The sequence below is a fragment of the Anabrus simplex genome, chromosome 7 (assembly GCF_040414725.1).
Source record: "Anabrus simplex isolate iqAnaSimp1 chromosome 7, ASM4041472v1, whole genome shotgun sequence".
In the NCBI taxonomy this organism is placed as follows: Eukaryota; Metazoa; Arthropoda; class Insecta; order Orthoptera; family Tettigoniidae; genus Anabrus; species Anabrus simplex.
The window spans coordinates 164,796,715-164,813,841 of NC_090271.1; the positions used below are offsets into that span (position 1 = coordinate 164,796,715).

General features: G+C 40.6%; 1 protein-coding gene across 1 annotated transcript in view; it reads left to right on the forward strand.

Annotated features, from left to right (window-relative positions):
* Positions 1-1,057: 1,057 nt before the first annotated feature.
* The window catches only part of LOC136876998 (abasic site processing protein HMCES), a 125,282-nt gene continuing 109,212 nt past the window's right edge, over positions 1,058-17,127 (forward strand). The window contains exon 1 of the mRNA XM_067150780.2: positions 1,058-1,192. Within this exon, the coding sequence (XP_067006881.2) occupies positions 1,173-1,192 (20 nt within the window). The 5' untranslated portion in view covers positions 1,058-1,172. The remainder of the gene's footprint in view (positions 1,193-17,127) is intronic.

Here is a 17,127-nt window from a genome sequence, read left to right on the forward strand (position 1 = left end):
ATTTACAAACCCGACTATCGAAAAGGGGTAACTTAAGTCCAGTGGTAGCCGACGTCTTGATCCCAGCATACGCCGTTGAGTTCCATTTAGTAGTGTCGAAGCTGTAGGCAATGAGATGTTGCTGACGCAAATGCCATACTCCATCCTCTCTCCAACAACACGAACCAAGTACCCGCTAAATAGGATTTGATGTGCTGTTTCTAGATTGAATGGGACATTATCATTTGGATATTTGAGGTTGTCCAAAATATTTAAACATGAAGACGTTTGTTTTGTGATTTTCCGTCACATTTCTTATTACAAGGAAACCACTATCCTTCACAGCTTTAATCGCCTCCTGAAATAAGGTGAAAAGGCTACAGATGCAAGAGTGATTTGAGGATATTCAACTACTTCCTTCGTTAGAACCTTGCCTAGACATAGCCCACAGGCACTTTTATCTTTCCTTTTCTAGACGGCATTTCATGAAATCGTATCTCTTCTGGCTGCGATCTACTTTGCCGGGTTTTGTAAAATGGTACACAACAGCTGAATATTTCGGGTGGGGTTAGGGGAATCGGAAGTTTCATTTCTATCAAAAATATATTCTATAACTTATAGAAACGGAAGAAAAACGTGCACTTTAAAATAACTTTTAAAATGTCTATAAGCATAACATGATTAATTCATTTCATAGTTCTATACAAGATATCACTAGTACAAACGGAAGTGAACAGGCAAGATTACTCATTGTACGAAATAACTAATGACTTCACTCCTACGGCGACTTGAAGAATATAATATATGTGTGTTAAACTAGTGGCATAGAACAGGCAGTATAAGAGGATCGAGATGGCGGTGGTCGTATTAAAGTACTTGGTATTAACATGACCCTTGGTATTAACCATTGAACTGAATGTTTTGTAATTTCACGATTAAACCTGTTGTGCCTAGGTGTATTAGAGCCCATAACTTCTCCAACAACAACAACAACTGAATGTTTGTTTACTCTCAGTATGCATATTTATTCTTTGAATTCAGTTTTGTTCCTTGGTATATTGCGCAAGTAGATGTTTGCGGCGGGTCTTGTAATATGGTGTAATACGCGTTGACATTGAAGAAGCGTGTAATTTGTTTCACTCAACTTGACACACTCATTTTTCACTAGAATTTTTGTTTGTTTGTATTTTACGATGTGTGGAAGAGCTGCATGGTAAGTTTCCTTTCCTTTCTTTTGTTCGGAATAAAGAATGTTGTTTAGTTGAAATAGATGGCAGTCGTAAGGTTAACTAGCACGGCTTTTCGTATGATAACCTTCGTGCAAGTTGTATTTTTACAGTCGGATGATGTAGTAACGATTCTGATCGGTAATTCTAGTTTTTCCTATACTTGTGCGCTACCTACTAACGCTGTAACGCGTAGAAGTGAAGGATCCCTTAACCTGGAATTGGCTGTCATTTATCTTGTAGTGACAAGGATATTTTAGCCCAACTGGTAGCCGTGGTTGTAAAGGCGTCTATTCTATATGGTCTGACACTGTGATTAGCCCGTTTTAATCACTAGATGCTTGCCGAAAACCTGATTTCAGTTCCAAACCTCTCTTCATTGTTAATTTGGAGTGAGGGCATATGACGCTGTTGATGGTGGTTCGTCCGGCGGATGGGGAGGTTAAGCCTTGAGCAGACCCCTGGGTTTTATTCTACTGAAGTAGGCGGTTTGCAGACACCCTCTCTCTAAATAATAATAATAATAATAATAATAATAATAATATCATCTCACACCCTGATGCGTAGGTCGCCCATGGGTGTCAGATAGAAAGACCGGCACCAGGTGAGCGATGTCCTCGGATACTCTCAACTCTAAAAGCCGTATGCTAAATAAATAAGGATATTTGTATAAATTCTGCTAAAGCTCGTTGACAAAATAGTACATCATGTAATCCAAAAAATTGAAAGGCATATGGATATTATGTTGCTAAAACAGAAAAAAATAATCTTTAAGAATTTGTTTCATTTGTTTATCTTTTTTTAAACTCTTGCTGTGTAGGGTAAGCTCTGGTAACTCCGTGATAGTTTCAGATTTTTTCTCGTAAATACTAATACTCGCCTGTTCTGAAAATCAGCCATGGCTGCTATGATAGGTCAAACAAAAATCGGTTAGTAGAATTTTACTAATAATATTTAATAAGAGAAGTACAGCATTGTATTTTCATGTATAAAACTAGTTACTCCGTGATAGCACTCTGCTTAGTCCATGACAGTTCCTTCAGTCCCGTGATATGTCCACCAGTCAACTTGTTATTTACTTTAGTCAGTATCAGAATCACTTGCACATCCATTACACATAAAAACAACTTTGTTATTATTATTACTCACATTCTGGCACGAACAATGATACCAAACATGACATAAACTGCATTCAATCCATTCGACACCATTCTTCAACATCTTCATTGAAACTTCCCTCAATATATTTAGATATATAATTTTTCAGTGTTGACCATGGAATGAGGAACATTTACTAGCCTTATAAACACTCCACTTTTCACCTCTGATTTTACGTAAAGCTTCCTGCATGGTTCGAGATGAGTAAGAACGTTCTTTAAATCTAGACTGTATTTTTTGACTTCCTGAAGCCATTCTTTTCTAAAACAATTAATTACTTAGTTACATTTCATAAGCATTGGTAGCATGCTGTCTCCAACTGCGAGATTCTGCTACAGCTTCGAATCAGAATGCCCCCGCTATCAGTCGGTTCGTTTCTGAACTAAATCAGCTCTTGCAACTTTGCGATTGAGACAAATTAAAAAAGTATCACGGAATAACCAGTATCACAGACTAAACAGAGCTTACCCTATAATATATTTTGGGTAAAATTTGGAAACTGAGATATCCTTCAAAAGGAGCACCATTTTATAGCAAACAATTATGTAGGTCTATATAGTTTATAGACTGTTCTGATTTGAAAAAAAGTAACAATTTGTACAAGTGTACACTACAACTTGTAGTCTACACTTCACTCAGGGTGGATCTTCCTTCTTAGGCCTACAGCACGATTGTCAGACCTCCAGAAATGTGGTAGTTTCTGATAATATCCCTGGTGAATCCTGCCATTTTACCCTGGACACTAGTATATTGCTTTTCTTTGAAGCAGACAAGACACATGTGATTGTTATTGTATGGCAATTTTTCAAGGGCATGAAGGGGGCCTCCTTTATGGCTTCACAACTCGTATATAGGAATTAGAATGGGTTCCTTAACAATTTGTACAAGTGTACACTACAACTTGTAGTCTACACTTCACTCAGGGTGGATCTTCCTTCTTAGGCCTACAGCACGATTGTCAGACCTCCAGAAATGTGGTAGTTTCTGATAATATCCCTGGTGAATCCTGCCATTTTACCCTGGACACTAGTATATTGCTTTTCTTTGAAGCAGACAAGACACATGTGATTGTTATTGTATGGCAATTTTTCAAGGGCATGAAGGGGGCCTCCTTTATGGCTTCACAACTCGTATATAGGAATTAGAATGGGTTCCTTTACTATAGATCATTCCATGTTAAGAAAACCGTAACATATTGCTTTCACAACAACAGGGTTGCCATATCAAACAGCTATAACTTACTTAGCAGCTTAATGGGAAAACAGTGGCACATAAATTTGTGAGACTCTGTATTGAAGTTCAAGATAAAGAGAAGAAGGAACTGTGCTAAAATTATTTATCTGAACTCAAGGGTTGAGGGTTTTGAGGTGGCTTATTTTAGTTTTTACAGCAACAGGGGTAAACTACTACACATACAAAATCTCAGTATTGAAGTTCAAGGCACACTGGGAATGGACAACAGATTATTTCTATTGGCTCAAGGGGTTAATTTCACTTTACATGCATTTGTGGAAAAGAGCAGTGGTAAAAATAAAATGTACTTAAATAACAAAACCAAGCATAGATAAAAATTATAGCAAATTTCTGTATCAGTACAAGTCATGCCATAGCATATCACAGCATCAAAATCTTCTGTAACAACGGCTGTACGGTATGAGAATATTAGAACACACACATATACTATGCAAGATACGACCAAAGAAAAATATCTGACATTAGAGAACCACTTCATGGTAGGTACTCAACAAATTTTACTTCCTTGTCACTGTTGGCTGAAGTCCCTTCTCAGTTGGAATCTGGTAGGAGATTCACTACCGACAACAATGATGAAGGGTTCCATTTCATCCTGGATTAACTCGGATTTCCACATGTCCGCTTCAATATCTTTCACTTGTTTCACAGAGTTCACCCAGTTTTTAGCAGATGCATTGGAAATCTTCATCGATGAGTCTATCCATCTCCTTTATTTTGAAAGTGGTGTTGTTCACTTGTACCCAGACAAGTTGAATGGGGTTCAGTTCACAGTGGTAGGGTGGTAAATGAAGAACTGTGACTCCATTTTCTCTTGCCATTTCATTGATTCAGTGGTGATCATATTTCCTTAGCACATTGTTTTCAAGAGCCATCATTTCTGTTTTCAGCACATTCTTTTCACACACTGCACCTCTTTCTCAAAGTCATGACTGCAGGTTCTTTTTCTTCCATACCTTTGTAAGCAGAACTTCCTTCTTGCAGCTGTGAGGCATTGTCAAGAACGGTGACAGAGTTGGTGGAAGGTTCAGTTGCAGACCTTCTTTTAAAATATTCCTTATAGGAATCACCATTCATATCAGCATGAACATCAGTGATATTCTTCTTGTTCTGAAACTCGGTACTTTACCCATGATATGAACAAATGGTCATTATCAGAAAAAGAAAAAGAAACTCAGGATAGTAAGGAATTTCAAGTTACCCAATTGCAACAGTCAAGTTTTAGGGAGGAAGGGGGTCTGAGATTGCTCTTGGTAAACTGTCAAAGTGTAGTAAATAAACAATTAAAATTCGGTACATTGATGGAATCTTATGAGACTGATGTGGTGATAGGAGTGGAATCGTGGTTGAAAGAAGGGGTGGGTAACAGAGAAGTATTTCCAGAAGGGTACACAGTCTATCGTAGAGACCGAGGAGATAAAAAGGGAGGGGTGGTGTTTATTCTGGTGAAGGAAACTTACTGTTCACATGAATGGTTAACCGATGAAAGGGATGAAATATTAGGGATAAAATTAGTTTGTGATAATATGAAGGAGGTGGGAATTATAGGAACATACAGGCCTGGAAGAGAGGAAAGAGACATGGAAATCTTTGAAAAAATAATAGATTATACTCATAAAAACAATAATAATGATATGGTAATAATTGGGGGAGATCTAAATTTGCCTGAAGTTGAATGGAAAGGAGCTGCATGTGAAGCCCATGAACAGAAACTGGCAAATAAGTTAATTTGGGAGGGAGGATTTACACAAGTAGTACAAGAACCGACTCGTCTCAATAACTTACTAGATGTATTCTTGGTTAAACCATGGGAAATTGTTGATAAAACTGAGGTAATTGAAGGAATAGGAGACCGTAAGGCTGTAATAATGGATGTAGGACTCGTACCAAAAAGGCTTAATAAGAGGGTTACACAAGGCAAGAAATTGTACAGAAAAACTAAAGTTGATGAATTTGGGACTTACCTTAAATCACAATTCAGTTGTTGGATAAGTGAAGGGAGTAACGTGGATACACTTTGGGCTAAATTTAAAGGAATTATTTGGGAAGGAGAGAAGAGATTTGTACCTGTTAAGAAGGGTAAAATGACCTCAGACCCTGTTTATTATACAAGGGAAATAAGAAAATTAAAAAGAAAATGTAGAATAGTAAACAGGAAAATCAAAGAGGGTAGGGAGAGTAGAGAAACTAGAAAACAGCTAATGAGGGAACTGAATAGAGTGAAAAAGGAAGCAAAAGAGAATTATATGAATGGCATACTTCAAGAGGGTAATGACCACAAAGGGAAATGGAAAAAGCTGTATTCATATATCAGGAATCAAAAAGGAAAAGGAGTCCAAATTCCTACAATGGTGGGAGAAGGGGGTGAACACTATTTAACAGATACTGAGAAAGCAAACCTATTTAGTAGGGAATTTAGAGATTCAGTAGATGATTGTCAAGAGTTGGAAACCGAAACAGAAGATAGAGAGGGAGAGAGACAGAGGGAAACAAGAAGCTTCTCATTCACAAACGAAGATATTTTCAGAGAAATCCAACTGCTTCAGCAAGGAAAAGCTGCAGGAAGTGATCAAATTACTGGGGAGGTATTAAAGACAATGGGGTGGTACATAGTGCCTTATTTAAAATTTCTCTTTGACTATGTCATAAATAATAGTGTAATACCAAAGGAATGGAAGGAATCTATAATAATACCAATTTATAAAGGGAAGGGTGATAAAAGGAAACCAGAGAACTACAGACCAATCAGCCTGACCAGTATAGTTTGTAAAATTCTGGAGAGTTTAATATCGAAGTACATCAGAGGGATATGTGATGATAAAAATTGGTTCATGAGGAGCCAGTATGGATTTAGAAAGAAATTTTCTTGTGAGGCACAACTGGTGGGATTTCAGCAGGACATATCAGATCAGTTGGATTCAGGAGGTCAGTTAGATTGCATAGCCATAGATCTTTCCAAAGCCTTTGATAGAGTGGAACATGGAATATTATTAAAGAAATTGGAGGGAATAGGATTGGACGTAAGGGTTACACGTTGGATAAAAGCATTTCTAAATTCAAGGGTTCAGAAAGTCAAAGTAGGAAATAATGTATCGCAGGAAGAGAAAGTTTGGAAGGGATTTGCACAGGGTAGTATAATCGGTCCGTTACTTTTCTTAATATACGCAAATGATTTAGGGAACAATATAACATCAAAAATAAGATTGTATGCAGATGACATAATTGTTTATAGAGAAATAAACAACATTGAGGATTGTTCAGAATTACAAAGGGACCTTGAAAGTATCCAACAATGGGTTGAAGAAAATAATATGAAGGTTAATAGAGGCAAATCAACTGTTACAACTTTTACAAACAGGAGCTTTAAAACTGAATTTGAATATACTTTGGATGAGGTAGTTATCCCAAAAGATGGCAAGTGCAAATACTTAGGTGTGAGATTTGAAAGTAATTTGCACTGGAAGGGTCATATTGATGACATTGTTGGGAAAGCATACAGATCATTACATGTCATAATGAGGCTACTTAAAGGATGCAACAAAGAATTAAAAGAAAAAAGTTACTTGAGTATGGTTCGTCCATTATTGGAATATGCAAACAGTGTTTGGGATCCTCACCAAGAATACCTAATAAAAGAAATAGATAGTGTGCAGAGGAAAGCAGCAAGATTTGTAACAGGGGATTTCAGGAGAAAGAGTAGTGTATCAGAAATGTTAAAGGAACTTGGGTGGGAAACTTTAAGTAAGAGAAGGGAGAAAACTAGACTTACAGGATTATATAGAGCCTATACAGGAGAAGAAGCATGGGGAGATATCCGTGAGAGGCTTCAGTTGGAAAATAATTATATCGGCAGGACTGACCACAAATATAAAATTAGAATGAATTTTAGCAGAAGCGATTGGGGTAAATTTTCATTCATTGGGAAGGGTGTGAAGGAGTGGAACAGTTTACCAGGGGTAGTGTTTGATCCTTTTCCAAAATCTGTACAGATATTCAAGAAGAGAATAAACAGCAACAGAGAAAATAAATGAAGTGTTAGAGGGCATTCGACCAGTGCAGGTTATTGTAAATTAAAAAAATGTGTGTGAATAAATTAATTCCATCCCCTGGTCTAAGGAGTTTGGACAGCCAAAGTAGGGGACTGCCTGTAGGGGTGAAGTACAGTGGGGACTTCGAGGGCCCTGGGACTGCTACAGTAGCTGTGAAGGCCCTTCAGGAACTCTGAAAAGTGGTGGCAAAAGGGGCTCTGGTTAAGACGCAGCAGGTCGTTATGCTACTTAGGATCCAGAACGGGTAAAAAAAAAAAAAGTAAATAAATAATGCAATGTAAATATTAATGTTATACCAGTTTTATAGTATCATTTGAAGCAATTCCACATACTGTATATCAGTTGACTATATTTGTAAGTAGTACAGGAGATATTATAATTAGAATTTTGTAAACAATATAAATTTATTAAGGATGAGCTGTGTGTTTAATAGAAAACATTGTTAGCGTAAATTGTATAATATTGTATTATAGGAAAAATTTTCTTCTCTTGTTAATTTAATATTTAGTGCTTGACAATAATGTATTTTAGTGTACTATTTGCCACCGAGGTAGACACCTCATTTGCAAATAAAGAGATTTTGATTTGATTTGATCAGAATGCCCTAACTTGAACCGCAGTCCATGACCTGTAGGTCACTTATAACTGCATGAGAGTCCATACAGAAAATCATCCCATGGATTTAAAATGGTCTTATCTTTCCATTATTTGCTAACAGTAGGGCCTGTGTCCTGTGTTAACTCTTGATTCATCACTGTAAAACATGTTTTTCCCCCTCATCTCGGTTTTTCTTAATTCTTGTCTGATACTTATGGAGCCAATATATATTGTCCTCTCTTTCTGTCATGTTTTTGTTTGGATATTCAGTCCATAGACTGATTTGATGCAGAACTCCATGCCACCCTATCCTGTAGGCTACTAACCTTATAATTTCTGCGTAACTACTACCTCCTACATCTGCTTGTTTTTACATACTACACTTCCCTCCAAAACCGACTGAACAAATCCTGTGTGTCTTAAGATGTATCCTATCATTCTCTCTCTTCTTCTGGTCATATTTAGTAAAATAGATCTCCTCTTACCAATTAATTCATTACCTTTTCATTTGTGAGTTGACCTACCCATTTCGTCTTCAACATTCCTCTGGAACACCACATTTCAGAAGCTTCTATTTTTTCTGAGCTAGTTATTGTTGTAAACAAGATAAGGTTTACAAGAACACAACTTATTTATTTGCTTCACACAGAATTCTACACTATGTACAGGAATAAAACATAAAATTGTCTTGAAGCAAAGTAGATGATTAATCTTGAGAGAGTTTCTGTTTCTATACACTATGTACACTCTGAATGTATTTACACTCACTGCTATCTTGAAAAGATAGTTCTTGGGAAAGATATAGTTCGTGATAGTTGAAAACTATCAGTTGCACTAGCATAGATTAGCTAAGAGAGTTCCTTCTAACTTGAAGTGTCTGAGTTCATAAGCTTGTACTAAATGAAAGCTATGTTCACAATTAGAGAATCTAATGAGTGTGTCGGAGCTTGAGTGAGCTTGGGGATGTGTAGCATACAACATCGGGGCTCGACATGGATGAAGGAACGGGAAAGTGGAGTAGTGACCTGAGGTGAAACCTCATACTACCAGAATTCCGTCCACCTGGTCGAGACACATTTTTAAGAGGAGTAGCCTCCGTGTTCGACGTTCAGTGTATTCTGGAGCAGGACACTGGGGAGAATCCTCATGAGTGACAGACAGGGAGCTCCTTATATACTGCACACGACGTAACAGACACGTGCACTGAACCCTACGCGTCGAGTCTCGAATGATCCACGCTTGCGTGCGTGCGGCTGGCTGGCGCTGAGCGAAGAGAGCGGAGGACATACAACACCCTCCCCTCCTAAATACGCCGATACGGCGTGAAGCGGCGGCGGCGCTGGCGGCGGCTACGATGCTGGGCAAGAGCTTCTGACGTCTCTGTTGTATTGTCCGGAGCTGTGACTGGGCGGAGTGGCGCTGCATCGTCCTGAAAGGAACCCATGGTTATTAAATGGTCTAAAGCTTGTTCAGCAATAGATTTATCTGGCTTAACAAGAGAATCAATAGCCGGATATGGATGGTAGCGCAGGCGTATCTGGTCCTGGTGGCGGCAAATGCGTTTCTCAGCAGTCTGAATCTCGTAGAGACGATGGCCCAAAGATCTGCGGATGACGCCAGGTAACCAGAGCGGGTTTGACTTGAATGTCCTTATGTAGCCCCTGTCGTTGACGGTGAACTTTGTTGGCGAGGTCTTAGGCTGGGCCGGAAGAGGCTGCAACAGAGAAAGTAAAGTTCTGTGAGGACGTTCATGGAGCTTTTGTGCGGGAGTGACATTATCAGCGCCGGGCAGAGTTCTGTAGTTGCTTAAGAGTTGTAACAATGCTTGGTCTTTAGTTAAGCCTGAAGAGACAGCTTTTTTCGTACTTTTCTTAAAAGTTTGTACAAAGCGTTCAGCTTCACCATTAGATTGAGGGTGAAAAGGCGGTGCTAGGATATGGCGGCAAATGCGTTTCTCAGCAGTCTGAATCTCGTAGAGACGATGGCCCAAAGATCTGCGGATGACACCAGGTAACCAGAGCGGGTTTGACTTGAATGTCCTTATGTAGCCCCTGTCGTTGACGGTGAACTTTGTTGGCGAGATCTTAGGCTGGGCCGGAAGAGGCTGCAACAGAGAAAGTAAAGTTCTGTGAGGACGTTCATGGAGCTTTTGTGCGGGAGTGACATTATCAGCGCCGGGCAGAGTTCTGTAGTTGCTTAAGAGTTGTAACAATGCTTGGTCTTTAGTTAAGCCTGAAGAGACAGCTTTTTTCGTACTTTTCTTAAAAGTTTGTACAAAGCGTTCAGCTTCACCATTAGATTGAGGGTGAAAAGGCGGTGCTAGGATATGGCGAATGCCATTATATGTACAGAAGTTCTTAAAAGCAGTAGCTGTAAATTGCGGTCCATTGTCAGAAATTAGGACTTGAGGTAAGCCTTCAGTTGTAAATATTTTCTGAAGAGCACGAATGGTAGCTTCTGTAGTAGTAGTCGAATGCATATCCACTACATAGGGAAAGTTTGATAGAGAATCTATGACGATGAGCCACATGGAATTGAGGAAAGGACCTGCGAAATCGATGTGAACTCGTTCCCATGGAGAAGTAGCAGGAGGCCATGAAGCTAGATCAGATTCTGATTAATTTGACATTGTTCACAATGGCGGATGAGCTTTTCGATGGCGGCATCAATACCAGGCCAGTAGCAGTGTTGACGTGCCAGTTGCTTAGTGCGGGATATACCCCAATGACTTTGGTGTAACAAGTCGAGTACTTGTGTCTGTAGACTAGGTGGGATAACCACTCGGAAGGTGGTGTCGGTTTCGAGGAGTATAACTCCGGTACGAGTCGTAAGACGATGCTGAATACGATGATAAGGCGCAAGGTGGGCAGGAAGTTTGTTCTGAAGGGGCCAACCATTGCGGATGTAAGTACGTACCGTAGCCAGTGTACTGTCCTTATCCGTAGCTTTAGCAATGCAGGTAGCGTCAATAGGAAAGGTGGATACGGTGTCTTCGAGTTCTATGTCTAACTGAAGACATTCGGATTCTTGAGAATCGAAGGCGGTATCAGGACCGACTGGTAAGCGAGAGAGGGAATCAGCATTACAATGCTGGGATGTGGCACGATAGGCGATCTGATAGGAATAATCAGAAAGGAACATGGACCATCTTTGAAGCTTTCTGGGGGAATGCTCAGGGATCTTATTACCAGGATGGAATAAGTGTACCAGAGGCTTGTGATCAGTAATGATCAGGAAATGGTTGTCATAGAGATATTCATTGAAACGGCGAATACCAAAGATGATTGCTAAAGCTTCTTTTTCTATCTGGGAGTACCAACGTTGATGCTCATTAAGTGTCTTCGAAGCAAAGGCGATGGGGCGTTCTTGTCCGTGACGATCCTTCTGGGAGAGAACGGCGCCGACGCCGTAATCTGATGCGTCAGTAGCTAGCGTGTTGAGCTTGCCAGGCTGAAAATGAGTGAGTTTAACAGCTTGAACAAGGGCTTTGTTGATCGTTTGCCAGGCCTGTTGGCATTGCGGAGACCACTGAAATTTAACACCTTTTTTGCGTAAGGCGTTTAATGGAGCTGCAACTGAAGCGAAGCGGGGAATGAACTTGTTATAGTAGTTCGCTTTGCCTAGGAAGGATTGGAGCTGCTTGATGTTCTGTGGTACAGGCATGTTTACAATCGATGATGTAGATGTTGATTCCCATAGGGAATCAGAAATAATTGTTCCGAATGAGTAAATTTATAATACCAATATAAATGGTCCGTTATTGGACATTATAAATTTTCCAGCTAACTCATTCCTGGCTGCCAGCGTTTCGCCCCCATGTGCTAGGCTGGGCTCATCAGTTGGTACCTAGCACACCTACCAAGACGCTGGATAGTGCATACCGTGGAGGCCACTGCGTAGGCTAATTGTAGCCACCGGCAGTGCCAATGCACTATGAGAGACATAGTCTCATTATCAAAAATTGATGCCCGCTTGGCCATCAGATGATGTAGATGTTGATTCCCATAGGGAATCAGAAATAATTGTTCCGAATGAGTAAATTTATAATACCAATATAAATGGTCCGTTATTGGACATTATAAATTTTCCAGCTAACTCATTCCTGGCTGCCAGCGTTTCGCCCCCATGTGCTAGGCTGGGCTCATCAGTTGGTACCTAGCACACCTACCAAGACGCTGGATAGTGCATACCGTGGAGGCCACTGCGTAGGCTAATTGTAGCCACCGGCAGTGCCAATGCACTATGAGAGACATAGTCTCATTATCAAAAATTGATGCCCGCTTGGCCATCAGATGATGTAGATGTTGATTCCCATAGGGAATCAGAAATAATTGTTCCGAATGAGTAAATTTATAATACCAATATAAATGGTCCATTATTGGACATTATAAATTTTCCAGCTAACTCATTCCTGGCTGCCAGCGTTTCGCCCCCATGTGCTAGGCTGGGCTCATCAGTTGGTACCTAGCACACCTACCAAGACGCTGGATAGTGCATACCGTGGAGGCCACTGCGTAGGCTAATTGTAGCCACCGGCAGTGCCAATGCACTATGAGAGACATAGTCTCATTATCAAAAATTGATGCCCGCTTGGCCATCAGATGATGTAGATGTTGATTCCCATAGGGAATCAGAAATAATTGTTCCGAATGAGTAAATTTATAATACCAATATAAATGGTCCGTTATTGGACATTATCTACATCGGGAATGGAGGCGGTGAGTTGAGCTAAATAGCGCTGAAAAATAGCAGCTGAGGAAGAGACGCCGAACGGGAGACGCTGGAGCTGGAGCAGTCCGATAGGAGTGTTGAGTGTGAGAAATTGCTTGGATTCTTCGTCTAAAAGTAGGTGTAGATAGGCTTCTAGATCCACTCTAGAGAAGAATTGTCCACCAGCTAGACGACGGAATAAGTCCTCTGGACGGGGAATTGGAAATATATCTGTGTCTATTTGTGCGTTGATCGTAGATCGGAAATCACCACAAAGTCGTACATTGCCATCAGGTTTCTTGATTACAACTACTGGAGTGGCCCATTGACTGGAATTGACTGGTACCACTATTCCAGCTTCTACCCATTTTTCTAACTCCTTAGTGACCTGGTCTTGAAGTGCCAGGGGTACTGGACGTGCTTTGAAAAACCGCGGCTTAGCTCCCGATTTCAGCTGTATGTGAGCTGTATAGTTTTTGGCGGTTCCGAGCGTAGAGTCGAAGACTTCAGGAAACTGCTCGAGGAGAGCCGTAATATCAGAAGTAGGTTGCAACGTAGATATGACGTTGATGTTATCATGAATCTGGAAGCCGAATAAATTAAAGAGATCCATGTCCATAATGTTCGATGCGGTGTAGTTGTTGACTACGAGTAGTGGAATGACCTTCCGAATTCCTTTATAACTGGCGGGAAGCGTGATTTGGCCTTTAATGTCAATCTTCCGTTTGTTAAATGTAACAAGCTGGATGTCAGCTGGAGAGCATGAAGGTGAACCTAGGTCGTGATATGTAGCCAGGTTAATGATAGAGACAGGTGATCCAGTGTCTAACTGAAAATCGACAGAGCGATCAGAGAATGATAGAGGAACGATGATCTTGTGAGAATTCTTGGTGGGAAGAATAAGATTTATCTGATCAACTTCCATGTCCTGTCGGGGCTGTATATGCTTCGGGCGCGCTGCAGGAGTCTTAGCAGGGCGGAGCGAACTCTGACAAATACAGTCTTGATGTGTCCTACTTTATTACATCGTTCACAAGTGGCTTTGAAAAAACGACAGGCACGACGTTCATGATATTTGAAACATCCTCTGCAGGAAGGCAGGAGTTGCGACTTGCTCTTAGAAGAGGGCTTCCTTGGAGAAGAACGAGAGGGAACCGGGCGAGAATGCTTGGCAGAGAGCGACTTGGCTGTGCGGTTCAAGGTAGCAGAGGACTGGCGGGCTGGAGTAGAGACTTGAGCGACTTCGTGTTTAGAAGCTATTTCTGCCGCAATCTTGGAAGCAAGTTCGTATACCGTAGCAATGCGCTGGACGTCTTCTAACTCTTCTTGACAGCGTCAAAACTAACTTTGTCCTCAGGAGTATGCAGAATGACCATATCCCGAATGAGGGAATCGGTATAGGGCGTACCGCAACTGTCCTTGGAACATATAAACTGGCAGGGTTTAGCTAGACCTCGCAATTCCGCTATACATACAGCATGAGTCTGATGCAGTTGCTTCCTGCTCTGAAAAAATTTGTAGCGAGCGGCCACTATGTGCGGGGCTTTAGCATAGTGTTCAGTGATACGGGCCAAGAGCTGTGCGAACGACACTTCAGAGAGTTGCTCCTCTGGACTTAATTTTTGTAGTAATTCGCACGTAGCATTGCGAACCGAACTGAGAAATAGTGCGCGTTGGCGCTTGTCATCCGTGACGGAATTTCATATGAAATGTTGCTGAAGGCGGGCGAAATAGACTGACCATTCTTCCTTAGCCGGATCAAAAGCAGAGAACGGAGGAATTGCTGAGGGCTGTGTAGAAACAGAAAGAGTTTGCATAGCTGTGAGCAATGCCGCTTGTTGTTGCTGCATGAATTGCTGTTGTTGCTGCTGTAGAGCTTGCAATACGGCAGCTAGCTGCTCGGCTGTAGCCATGTTGAGATGCCTGAGAGAAAAGAACTTGGCTAGCAGCGTGTACTAAGCTGGCTGTAGGCGAGACCTTCACCGGAACAGCTGGGAGTGTGTGAGAGAGCAAGCAAGCTGAAGCGTGCCGAACAGGTGCTGCGAGCGAGAGAGAGCCTTGGAATGTAGGCTGACTGTCCGTAGTTCGAAGGAGGCTAATAGTTGCACTGTAGAAAAGGCTAACTGCTGGTAGAGGCCGTACAGGTTCCAATGTGGAGTGGTGATAGTTACGGAGTATAGTGTCACTGTGCCAATGAGTGGACGATATCCTGTAAGAGTTTGTTGCCCTGTCGCGAATGAGTGGATGATAGAATGTAATCAGTTTTGTACCTCGTTTCGAATGAGTGGGCGACACACTGACCACTGTTTGACTTCGTCGCCAATGTGTTGGTGGCAGATGGCACATAGTTTTTTTTTTTTTTTATTTTTTTTTTTTTATTATACCTCGTCGCCAATGAGTTGTGTTGTAAACAAGATAAGGTTTACAAGAACACAACTTATTTATTTGCTTCACACAGAATTCTACAATATGTACAAATTGTCTTGAAGCAAAGTAGATGATTAATCTTGAGAGAGTTTCTGTTTCTATACACTATGTACACTCTGAATGTATTTACACTCACTGCTATCTTGAAAAGATAGTTCTTGGGAAAGATATAGTTCGTGATAGTTGAAAACTATCAGTTGCACTAGCATAGATTAGCTAAGAGAGTTCCTTCTAACTTGAAGTGTCTGAGTTCATAAGCTTGTACTAAATGAAAGCTATGTTCACAATTAGAGAATCTAATGAGTGTGTCGGAGCTTGAGTGAGTTTGGGGATTTGTGGCATACAACATCGGGGCTCGACATGGATGAAGGAACGGGAAAGTGGAGTAGTGACCTGAGGTGAAACCTCATACTACCAGAATTCCGTCCACCTGGTCGAGACACATTTTTAAGAGGAGTAGCCTCCATGTTCGACGTTCAGTGTATTCTGGAGCAGGACACTGGGGAGAATCCTCATGAGTGACAGACAGGACTGCACATGACGTAACAGACACGCACACTGAAGACTGCGCGTCGAGTCTCGAATGATCCACGCGTGCGTGCGGCTGGCTGGCGCTGAACGAAGAGAGCGGAGGACATACAACAGTTATCGTCCATGTTTCACTTCTACACAGTGCCACTCCAGAAGAAAGTCTTCAAAAACATCTTTCTAATTCCTATATCAATGTTTGAAGACAGCAAATTTTTTTCCTTAAGAAAGGCCTTCCTTGTTTTTGATGGTTTCCATTTTATGTCTTCCTTACTTCTGCCATCATAACAACAAATAACAACATTCATTTACTTCCTTTAAGATTTCATTTCCTAATCTAATATTTCCTGTGTTACTCAATATTAAACATACAATCTTACCCGTGGTGTGTGTGTCCTTGAACGAGGTTAAGATGACTCATGACAGGGTAATGAAATAGTAGCAAGGGAGCTGGAGAACAATATGTTATACATTTAAACAGTCGACTTATGAGAGTCAAGATATAGTACCGTCACCTTAATTTGGTATAAATTTTTGAAACCATCTATAAGCACGAATTGCTTAAGAAAATCAGGGATAATGACAACGAAAGGACATGACACTGAACCGAGGATGACCAGCTAATTCAATTATAAAGTTCAGTATCGCTATGTTGTAGATGATTACCCAAGAACAGTTTGATATACAACCATAGGAGACTTTTTTTTCTCGCAAAATGCATACACCACGATCACTCATAATTTAGAAATTATGAACTACACAAGTAAATAAGTGTTGGGAGGTAGTGCTGGGATAGCCTGAGGTTATCTGTAGTAAGTACAAAAGAAAGGTGAGGAAGTGAAAGGAACACAGAAGTATTTGAATAAACGCCCCTTTCAGAACAAGAAATATCAACAGATTATATTCAGTAACTTGGCAAAAGAACAAATACCAAACAGGCTTACATTTAAAAGAAAAATCTTTTTACAAGAACTTGGTGTGTTATCTTTCTCATTTCAGCTTTTCTTCTTTGAACAGAGCATAAAGAAAGCATAGAAAGAGTCCTGATAAGAGGCACTTGACTAGAATTGTAGACAAAGCAGGTACATAGAATTATTGCTGTTTAGCAACAAACGCAGCATTATTTTAGCATCATAATACAGCATTAGGCCATGATACAACCAGGGTGTTGCTAGAACGTTTCTTGAACGACACCAAGAGAA